The sequence below is a fragment of the Cynoglossus semilaevis genome, chromosome 14 (genome assembly GCF_000523025.1).
Source record: "Cynoglossus semilaevis isolate Cse_v1.0 chromosome 14, Cse_v1.0, whole genome shotgun sequence".
Taxonomy (NCBI): Eukaryota; Metazoa; Chordata; class Actinopteri; order Pleuronectiformes; family Cynoglossidae; genus Cynoglossus; species Cynoglossus semilaevis.
This window is the reverse complement of record NC_024320.1, coordinates 26,824,426-26,835,366: the sequence shown is the minus strand read 5'-3', so window position 1 is coordinate 26,835,366 and position 10,941 is coordinate 26,824,426. Positions and strand designations below refer to the sequence as shown.

At 47.9% G+C, this 10,941-nt stretch overlaps 1 protein-coding gene across 1 annotated transcript in view; it reads left to right on the top strand.

Annotated features, from left to right (window-relative positions):
• atp8b5b (ATPase phospholipid transporting 8B5b) overlaps positions 1–10,941 on the top strand; it is a 13,603-nt gene that overhangs the window by 1,251 nt on the left and 1,411 nt on the right. The window contains 27 exon segments of the mRNA XM_008326158.3: positions 176–267; positions 357–415; positions 921–1,034; positions 1,143–1,241; positions 1,311–1,372; positions 1,456–1,528; positions 1,838–1,908; positions 2,484–2,566; positions 2,714–2,872; positions 3,192–3,280; positions 3,351–3,544; positions 3,628–3,836; positions 3,914–3,957; positions 4,037–4,202; positions 5,214–5,402; positions 5,495–5,610; positions 5,689–5,853; positions 5,952–6,063; positions 6,918–7,023; positions 7,115–7,265; positions 7,976–8,159; positions 8,241–8,464; positions 9,056–9,139; positions 9,218–9,463; positions 10,048–10,186; positions 10,281–10,411; positions 10,783–10,941. The exon segment at positions 10,783–10,941 is cut by the window's right edge and continues 6 nt beyond it. Coding sequence (XP_008324380.3) covers positions 210–267; positions 357–415; positions 921–1,034; positions 1,143–1,241; positions 1,311–1,372; positions 1,456–1,528; positions 1,838–1,908; positions 2,484–2,566; positions 2,714–2,872; positions 3,192–3,280; positions 3,351–3,544; positions 3,628–3,836; positions 3,914–3,957; positions 4,037–4,202; positions 5,214–5,402; positions 5,495–5,610; positions 5,689–5,853; positions 5,952–6,063; positions 6,918–7,023; positions 7,115–7,265; positions 7,976–8,159; positions 8,241–8,464; positions 9,056–9,139; positions 9,218–9,463; positions 10,048–10,186; positions 10,281–10,411; positions 10,783–10,941 — 3,486 coding nt within the window. The 5' untranslated portion in view covers positions 176–209.

Genomic DNA, 10,941 nt, shown 5'->3' with positions numbered 1-10,941 from the left:
CCCATAGAAACACAAATAATATGATGATATTCGAACATGTTTTTAATTCAAATCATTCTGATCATTTTGTTCCGTCTTGTTTTTCTTTCTAACCCATTTCCTCCGTTTCCTTTGTCCGACTGTTGCTCTGACTGTTGTTATCTCTCTCTCTCTCTCTCTCTCTCTCTCTCTCCAGCTTCCACCTGATGTGATGTGAATCAGAGCTGAAGATGGGATCAGTGGTGTCAAACGTTGGCTCGCTCTGCGGCAGCTCTAAGACTGAGAAAGGTTCAAAATTCAGATTTTTATTTTGACACTAAATATTGACATAAAAATCCTCTAATGTTGTTGAAACTTCAAATCCTTGTTTGTTTCAGAGGAGCAGCGACACCTGAAGGCAAACGACCGACACTTCAACTTGTCCTATAACTATGCTGTGAGTGCTGGAAAAAAAAACCAACAACTCCTTTTCACCACTGTAAACAAACTGTTAGCCTGTTAGCTTCAAAGGGTTGACAAAAAAAAGACGAAACAAAACATCTCTGTAACGGCGACAGTTGACGACAAATATTTGAACGTTAGCTGAAAACAAGCTAAATCACGATGTTTAGTCTCAGTCGGAGTTACTGCACTAGAAGCTATTGAAATGCTAACATAAGACAAACTCAGCTACCATTGATAGCTAGGATACATTAGCCCAGAAGAAGTAGAAAAAAAAGAAGTTACTTTTTGGCCAAAGAATACAAAAGGTTAGCTTAGCAACAGGCTAACATTAGCCGATGTATCAGAATGTGTTTGATACAAGTTTTCAAAAACATCTTTTTAGGTGTAGCCAAGATTATAGCTAAATGTTAGCCGACACTGAGGCAGCTGAAGGTAGAGTTTTGAAAGTCCTGGAATTAGACCTGGAAACTTTTGAACTTTTTTTTTTCCTCCTCCAGAACAACGCCATCAAAACCTCCAAATACAACATCTTTACGTTCCTGCCGCTCAACCTGTTTGAGCAGCTGAGTAGACTCGCTAACGCCTACTTCCTGTTCCTCATGGTATTGCAGGTAAAATACTACGTCACACAGGTCTCCCGATGATTGACAGCTGATCCCAGACGACTCTCTATGACGTGAAACGTGTGTGTGCGTGTGTGTGTGTGTGTGTGTGAACAGGTGATCCCTCAAGTCTCCTCTCTGTCCTGGTTCACCACGGCTGTTCCTCTGATCCTGGTTCTGTCTGTGACTGCAGTCAAAGACGCCACCGATGACATCGTAAGAAAAAAAAAAAATTAAAATGTAAAAATGAAACATAAATGCAGTCTTTTTTTTATGTCTGTGTAGAACCGACACCGGTGTGACAACCAGGTGAACAACCGTCGGGTGGACGTCCTGATCGACGGAGAGTGAGTCTCAGTAGGAAGAACCTTTTACAGTGACTTTTATATTTGTCAGTCATTACTGAGAGACGTGTATCTGTGTGTGACAGACTGAGAAATGAAAAATGGATGAACGTTCAGGTCGGAGACATCGTCAAACTGCAGAGTGATCATTTTGTGACGGTGAGTAGAAACAATGAGGTTATTTCCTGGTCCCTGGTCCCTGGTCCCTAGTCCCTGGTCCCTGGTCCCTAGTCCCTGGTCCCTAGTCTCTGGTCCCTAGTCCCTAGTCCCTAGTACCTGGTTTCTGGTCCCTGGTCCCTAGTCCCTGGTCCCTAGTCTCTGGTTCCTAGTCCCACCTAGTCCCTAGTCCCTGGTCCCTAGTCCCTAGTCCCTGGTCCCTAGTCCCTGGTCCCTAGTCCCTAGTCTCTGGTCCCTAGTCCCTGGTCCCTGGTCTTAGCAGAATGATCCTGATCTGACTTCCTGTTTCAGGCTGATCTTCTGCTGCTGTCCAGCAGTGAACCTCTGAACCTGGTCTACGTGGAGACAGCAGAACTGGACGGGTCAGTCTGTCTTTGAATGTTTTTCTTCTTCCTCCTCCTCTTTGTTCCTCCTCCTTCTGCTCCTCCTCGTCAGCGTGGAGCAGTGACATGAATCTGACAGGTCTGCAGAGAGGACGTCTCCAGAGAAGACGTTCACCTTCCTGTGACTCGAACCACAGTTTTGTCTCTGAGTTCAAGTCTCAGGTTTGTGTCTCAAAGAACCGTTCATTATGGAACCAGGGCTTCAAACTGTAACTTCCTGTCAGGGAGTCTCAAACTCCTGGCTCAGGGTCCACTTCCGGCCCCCATCACAACAAAACAAAAGAAGAAGAAAAAGGAGGAAGAGCTACTGTATGGAGTCTCAAACTCCTGGCTCAGGGTCCTGTATGTGACGGCTCCCATCACATACAGCAGCTCCTCCTCCTTTTTCTTCTTCTTTCATTTACAGTTTTTACTCCTCCTGTTACTGACGCGTTATTTAAAAATAAAACTTCTTTCATTTACAGTTTTTACTCCTCCTGTTACTGAAGCATTATTTTAAAAAATAAAACAATCTTCTTCTTCTCCATCTCCTCCTCCTCTTCGTCTCCCCCCAGTGAAACCAACCTGAAGGTCAAACAGGCTCTGACTGTGACTGGAGACCTGGGCGACAGCATCTCGTCTCTGGCTGCTTTCAACGGTGAGGAACAGTTACTGCCGCTGTGCTGTGATTGGACGTTCAGAGAAGACAGTCCTCACTGCAGAAAGGGTCGGCGTCCCCCTAGTGGCAGGGAGGCCCCGTTTTGGGACCCACTCATTTCTGTGTTTGTTTTCCTGCGTCTCTCAGGTGAAGTCCGATGTGAACCCCCCAACAACCGTCTGGACAAATTCAAAGGAACTCTGAGCGTGAACGGACAGACGTACGCGCTGGACAACGACAAGGTTCTGCTGCGAGGCTGCACGCTGAGGAACACGGGCTGGTGCTACGGCCTGGTCGTCTTTGGAGGTAAACAAACAAACACACAAACAAAAGACAGTTGTTGCTCAACCTTGGGGTCATGACCCCACATGGGACATGATGAATATCTGAGCTGCTCCAGTGAGAGGTACTCAATATTTCTGGGGTCGGCAGAAATTTACGAATTCAAAATGGGGTCAAAGGTCAAACAGGTTTGGAACCACTGGAGCAGTTTTTGTTTTGTACCTGTATGTAACTGATTTATGTTAATGAGGACGATGATGTCACCGAAGTGTAAAAACAAAACGACGTCACAGTCACGACTGAAGTTTCCGTTTGACTCGGGCTCGTTGTCGATGTTTCCCAGGTCCCGACACCAAGCTGATGCAGAACAGCGGGAAGTCCGTCTTCAAGCGGACGAGCATCGACCACCTGATGAACGTCCTGGTGTTGGGCGTGAGTTAGAACTCCAGACCAAACTCCGAACCTGTCATGGCTGTGTTTTAAAGCTGTGGTTTGCGTCCAGATCATGGGTTTCCTGGTGTCCATGTGCACCTTCATGGCCATCGGGAACGCCATCTGGGAGGCCAGCGACGGCTCCGAGTTTGTGGTCTTCCTGCCCCGTGAGCCGGGCGTGGACGCTCCGCTCTCCTCCTTCCTGTCCTTCTGGTCGTACGTCATCGTTCTCAACACGGTGGTGCCCATCTCCCTCTACGTCAGGTAGGTTCCCGCGCCGAGAGGACATTAGCGAGACGAACGTTCCCACCGGACACGTTGTTGTTCTGTGCGTGTCTCGCCGTCAGCGTGGAGATCATCCGTCTGGGGAACAGCTTCTTCATCGACTGGGACCGGAAGATGTACTACCCCAAGAATGACACCCCGGCCCAGGCCAGGACCACGGCCCTCAGCGAGGAGCTGGGACAGATCAAGTACATCTTCAGCGACAAGACGGGGACGCTGACGCAGAACATCATGGCCTTCAACAAGTGCTCCATCGACGGGAAAAGTTACGGTGGGTCACGGCTGCGTCCTCCGTCCGTGGAGGTTGAACAAAGCTGAGGTTGACTGCGGTGTTTGTCTGTTGTCCAGGTGAACTCCTGGACTTCTCTGGACGCAGGGTGGAGATCACGGAGGTGGGAGGAGAATCCTGACTCTGCTGCTTCGATTTGGTGATTTATTTTCTTGACCGTGTCTCCGCGTGTCCTCTCGTAGAAGACGCAGCGAGTGGACTTGTCCTGGAATCCTCTGGCTGATCCCAAGTTCGTCTTCCATGACCAGAGCCTGGTGGAGACGGTAAGGGAGGGAAACGCAGCGGCTCAGGCCTTCTTCAGGCTGCTGGCCGTCTGTCACACCGTCATGCCTGAGGAGAAGAAGGATGGTGAGTGGGACCTCTAGTGGACAGGTGTGGGGTTGCACTGTGGCATTTTAAATCGGTTGTAATTCATTAGGACGTTTCTTATTTCTTTGTCTAAAGAATAGAAAAATCTCCACATTCATTCATCCATCCATTCATCCATCCATTCATTCATTCATCCATTCATCATCCATCCATCCATCCGTCCATTCATCCATCCATCCATTCATTCATTCATTCATCCATCCATTCATTCATCCATCCATCATCCATCCATCCATCCATTCATCCATCATCCATCATCCATCATCCATCATCCATCATCCATCATCCATCATTCATCCATCCATCATCCATCATCCATCCATCCATCCATCCATCATCCATCATTCATTCATCCATTCATCCATCCATTCATCCATCCATTCATTCATTCATCCATTCATCATCCATCCATCCATCCGTCCATTCATCCATCCATCCATTCATTCATTCATTCATCCATTCATTCATTCATTCATTCATTCCTTCATTCATTCATTCATTCATCCATTCATTCATTCATTCATTCATTCATCCATCCATTCATTCATCCATTCATCCATCCATTCATCCATCCATCCATCCGTCCATCCATCCATCCATCTGTCCATCCGTCCGTCCATCCATCCATCCATTCATTCATCCATCCATCCATTCATCCATCCATTCATCCATCCATCCATCCGTCCATCCATCCATCCATCTGTCCATCCGTCCGTCCATCCATCCATCCATCCATCCATTCATCCATCCATTCATCCATTCATTCATTCATTCATTCATTCATTCATTCATCCATCCATTCATTCATCCATTCATCCATCCATTCATTCATCCATCCATCATCCATCCATCCATTCATCCATTCATCCATCCATTCATCCATCCATCCATCCGTCCATCCATCCATCCATCTGTCCATCCGTCCGTCCATCCATCCATCCATCCATCCATCCATCCATCCATCCGTCCCTCTCTTCTCTGCTGTTTCAGGGGAGCTCTATTACCAGGCACAGTCACCAGATGAGGGCGCTCTTGTGACGGCGGCCAGAAGTCTGGGCTTCGTGTTCCGCTCTCGGACCCCAGAGACCATCACCGTCATAGAGATGGGACAGAAGGTGGTCTACGACCTCCTGGCTGTGCTGGACTTCAACAACGTCCGTAAGAGGATGTCCGTCATAGGTGAGGAGACACGGTTTGACCCTCGCCCTCTGGGACCGCCGTACTGTAGAGGTCATGACCTCTGCTGACCGATCCACGTCTGTCGTTTCCAGTGCGAAGCCCTGAAGGAAAACTGACTCTTTACTGCAAAGGAGCCGACACCATCGTCTACGAACGTCTCCACCCGTCCTGCGGTGGACTGAAGGACGTCACCACCGGACACCTCAACGTCAGTCACGTGACCATCGTTGGTCCGACCTCCTCTCCCTAACTCTGACCATCTCCCTGTCTGTGCCCGTGTGTCCAGGAGTACGCTGGAGAAGGACTCCGCACTCTGGTCCTGGCCTACAAGGACCTGGACGAGGCCTACATGGAAGACTGGAGCCGGCGCCACCATGAGGCCAGCACTGCCATTGACGACCGAGAGGAGAAACTGGATGAGATTTATGAAGAGATAGAGAAAGACCTTCTGGTGAGGTCTTCTCCTGGACCTGGACCAGTCTCTGGTCCGGTCTTAAACCTCAGACTAGATTCACATTTGAGTTTTGATTTGATTCTCGTCTTTCCTAGTTGTTGGGGTCCACGGCTGTGGAGGACAAACTGCAGGACGGCGTTCCTCAGACCATCGAACAACTGGCCAAGGCCGACATCAAAATCTGGGTCTTAACTGGAGATAAACAAGGTCAGAGTTCAGTCCAGGGTCCGAGATGAGCAGAACCTCAGCTTTGACAAACTGGAGTAGGAAACGTCCCGATGGGCTTCCGTACCTCTCTGACGAATCGGACGAAACATTCAGGATAATTAGCTAAAACATCACACCAAAACTAGCTAATGACTCATACTATTAGCCTGACGTAGCCCAGTAGCGAGGGTTAGCAGGGAGCTACATTTAGCCCAGTAGCGAGGGTTAGCAGGGAGCTACATTTAGCCCAGTAGCGAGGGTTAGCCAGGAGCTACATTTAGCCATGTAGCGAGGGTTAGTAGGGAGCTACATTTAGCCCAGTAGCGAGGGTTAGCATGGAGAACATTTAGCCCAGTAGCGAGGGTTAGCATGGAGAACATTTAGCCCAGTAGCGAGGGTTAGCAGGGAGCTACATTTAGCCCAGTAGCGAGGGTTAGCAGGGAGCTACATTTAGCCCTGTAGCGAGGGTTAGCAGGGAGCTACATTTAGCCCTGTAGCGAGGGTTAGCAGGGAGCTACATTTAGCCCTGTAGCGAGGGTTAGCAGGGAGCTACATTTAGCCCTGTAGCGAGGGTTAGCAGGGAGCTACATTTAGCCCTGTAGCGAGGGTTAGCAGGGAGCTACATTTAGCCCTGTAGCGAGGGTTAGCAGGGAGCTACATTTAGCCCTGTAGCGAGGGTTAGCAGGGAGCTACATTTAGCCCTGTAGCGAGGGTTAGCAGGGAGCTACATTTAGCCCTGTAGCGAGGGTTAGCAGGGAGCTACATTTAGCCCAGTAGCTTCTGAAGGCGGTGAATATTTCAAATCCATTTTTCTACAAATGAACTCCAGCGTGAATTTACTGTCCTCACCACAGAGACGGCAGAGAACATCGGTTATTCCTGCAACATGCTGAGGGAGGGGATGACGGACATTTTCGTGGTGGCCGCCGACTCACCAGAGGGAGTCAGAGAGGAGCTGCTGTCAGTCGCACGTCAACGCATCAACATACGTCAGGTCACGTGACTCACGAGGGTCACATGGTCTGTTTTTGTTTGGTTATGTTTTTTTTAGGAACGCCAGAATGAAAATGTGTCCAGATGCACCAGAGCACCCCCCTGTGGTCAGCGGGCGCTCGGGTCTGTTCTGGACCCAGAAGTACCAGAGGGTTCAGGATGAGAAGGTGGACGGAGAATATGGTCTGGTGATCAATGGACACAGTCTGGTGAGGAGGTCAAAGGTCATACCAAATGAAACAGGAGAACTGGCCACAAACTCACCGTGAGCTAGCGTTAGCGTTAGCCTCAGCGCGGCAGCTACAGCTCATTTTGTTGATTGATTAATCGATCAATTTCTTTTTCATTTTGATTTGATTAAATGATTATCTTTTACGGAGCCAAAAAAAAATGTCTGAAGATGAAAAAACAACTCGTCTAAATGTTTACCTGAGGTTTAGCGGCTGCTAAATTATTAAAACCAAGCTTCGATTCAGGAAGCGCCCCCCACAGGAAGTACTTCAAACTTCCATTTTAGAAAACACAGCGCCCCCCACAGGAAGTACTTCAAACAGCTGTTGATTTAATTAAAAAAACGAAACAAAAAAAACCAAATCAATGTCATTTCTCTGACGTGACACCACTACAAAACAGTTGTGTCATTTCTCTGACGTGACACCACTAAAACAGGGACCACTGGTAGGGTCCGCCCCCTCCTTTGGGAACCAGCCATTGATTGTAAGTGCAGAATGGACCAATAGACATAAAGTGTACGTTGTTTCTGGCTGTTTGGTTTTTAATGACTTTATCCAAACAAAGTTCAGTTTAATTTTTTTAATATTTCACATGATGTTCACATGTTTGAACGTGATGGTTTTTCTTTCTTTTCTGACGTTCAGAGCAGAGTTTCAGTCTTTTTTTTTTTTTCCTCCCTGTTCAGGCGTTTGCGCTGGAGAAGGACCTGCAGATGGAGCTGTTGAGGACGGCGTGCATGTGTCAGACGGTGATCTGCTGCAGGGTCACGCCCCTGCAGAAGGCCCAGGTGGTGCAGCTGGTGAAGAAGTACAAGCAGACGGTCACACTGGCCATCGGAGACGGAGCCAACGACGTCAGCATGATCAAAGGTGAGCGACCGGGACGGGTCTCAAACTGAGGGGCGCGTTTCTGCAGCTGGTTCACGTCTCACGTCTGTCTCCGTCCTCCAGCTGCTCACATCGGCGTGGGGATCAGTGGACAGGAGGGCATGCAGGCCGTCCTCTCCAGTGACTACTCTTTCGCCCAGTTCAGGTATCTTCAGCGCCTCCTGCTGGTGCACGGTCGATGGTCGTATCTACGTATGTGCAAGTTCCTGCGATATTTCTTCTACAAGAACTTCACCTTCACGTTTGTGCACTTCTGGTACGCCTTCTTCTCCGGCTTCTCGGCTCAGGTGAAGACCACGGAACGACGTGTTTAGAAATGGACTCAACGCTTAGCTATAAAACTGTCACTATGAACCAGCAGGGGGCGACGTTGCTTTTTGTAAAAAGGAAGTCAATGGGAAATCACTGGAGAACAAATATTATTTTGGATAAAAAAAAGAAAACAAGAAGATTTTTTGACACAAAATCTCAAATACTTGCAAATGTATGCAGTCCCTGGACGACACCTAGTGGTCAGAGGTTTAAATGCAACACAAAAATGAACCAACGCCAGGAATATTTGACTGTTTGTTGTATAATAAAAAATACAGTGTTAGAATATTGATACGAAATATCACAATATTTCAATGTATCGATATTTTCAGCAGATTTATGATCATCTTTTTTAGCTTTATTTGATTTTTGCTTTTTTGACTCACGTTGACTGTATTTTAAAAATGGTTTAATTGAACTTTAGTCAATAATTTGTGCTTCCTCCTTCTATATTCTGATGAACTGTGATCGATCGATGTTCTTTAACTAACATCGTTGAGGAATTCTAGCTTTTCATAGATTTCAAATCATGTATTTACCGACTGATTGTTCTGTGCTGTTGACAGACTGTTTACGATGAGTGGTTCATCACCTTGTACAACCTGGTCTACACGTCCCTGCCGGTCCTGGGGATGAGTCTCTTCGACCAGGTAGGTCTTCACTCTGTGTGTCAGACGTGGCGTAGCTAACGGTTAGCCGTGGCGCTCACCTCCTCTGGGCTCCTGCAGGACGTGAACGACCGCTGGAGTTTCCAGTACCCGCAGCTTTACACCCCGGGTCAGCTCAACCTGTACTTCAGTAAGAAGGCCTTCCTGCGCTGCATGCTGCACAGCTGCTACAGCTCCCTCGTCCTCTTCTTCATCCCCTGGGCGGCCATGCACGACACGGTTCGAGACGACGGAAAAGACATCGCAGACTACCAGTCCTTCGCCTTGCTGGCGCAGACGTGTCTGCTTGTTGTCGTTGGCGTACAGGTAACGGAGTCAACGGACGACGCCGTATATTAAGTCTTAATTTGATGCATTGTTGTTGATAACGTCCGACATGACGAACCCTGTCATAGTTATTAGAAATGTCCGATATGAACTATCCCGATATCGTCCAAACACTTAATTTCCGACACTGATATCAACTGATACCGATATAGCTGGGCAGTGGTGCCCTGGTGGTGAAGGAGGGTAAGTGTCACCTTACTCACTAAGGTGATGGGTTAAAGCAGTGTTTCTCAATTATTTTCTGCCATGCCCCCCCTAGTGGACAGAAGTTTGTTTCACAGGCATTGCTTTATCAGGTTTTCATTATCGGAGGAAAAACCGATAAAAATTCTTACTCATATTATATAATTATGCTAATATCCGATCTTATCGGATCTCCCTAATATTTATTCAAAAATATTTCTGGCTAAATTTGCGACTGTACAACTTTAAGCTCCGGTCGTATCTGGACCTACATTTCGATCGTTAGCGGGGCCGGGTCACTTCCTGTGTTGGGTCTAAACACCCGGTGTAGACTGAAACCTCGGTGTCATGTGACGCCGGTCTGTGTCTGTGTGGCCCAGTTGTGTCTGGACACCCACTACTGGACCGCAGTCAACCAGTTCTTCGTGTGGGGCAGTCTGGCCGTGTACTTCGCCGTCACCTTCACCATGTACAGCAACGGCATGTTCTTCATCTTCACCTCCGCCTTCCCCTTCATCGGTGAGTACGGTAGACTCGGCCCAGTCGGCTCTCCACCCATGTGACCTCTGCGCTGACCTCTGGATTGGTGTTTTTTTTGGGGGTGGGGCTTCAGGAACAGCCAGGAACTCTCTGAACCAGCCCAACGTGTGGTTGACCGTCCTACTGACCTCCCTCCTCTGTACGCTGCCTGTGGTGGCCTATCGGTTCATCAACATTCAGGTCCGGCCGACGGTCAATGACAAGGTGAGATAAGACACGCCCACATCACACAGAGTCAACTTTGTCTCATCTGTTAAAATTTTAAAAAATTACAAATTGTGAATTTAATTTGTATCTGTTAAAATTTTAAAAAATTACAAAATGTGAATTTAATTTGTAATTCGGTTCAATAAAAAATAAATTCAGATTTATTTTAATTATATTGATAACGATGTAGTAAATATATCAACTGAACCACTTCCTTCAGAAGAATGTGATGTTAAATTGAGAGTTTTTCCCCGATCCCTAACATTTGTGTTGAAATGTTAGGGATCGTTCTGCTGTTTTCCTGTTTCCTGTGGTCACATCTCTCACATACGCAGATGACACGTTAATGTTCCTCTCTGTCCTGGTAGGTGAGACAGAAGGTGAGGACGGAGAGGTTACCCGCCCCCGCACCTCGCCGCCCCCCTGCCAGGCGCGTCACCCTGCGGTCGTCCTACGCCTTCTCCCACTCCCGGGGTTATGGAGATCTGGTGACATCCAAAAAGATCCTGGTGCAGCTTACTCTCAGG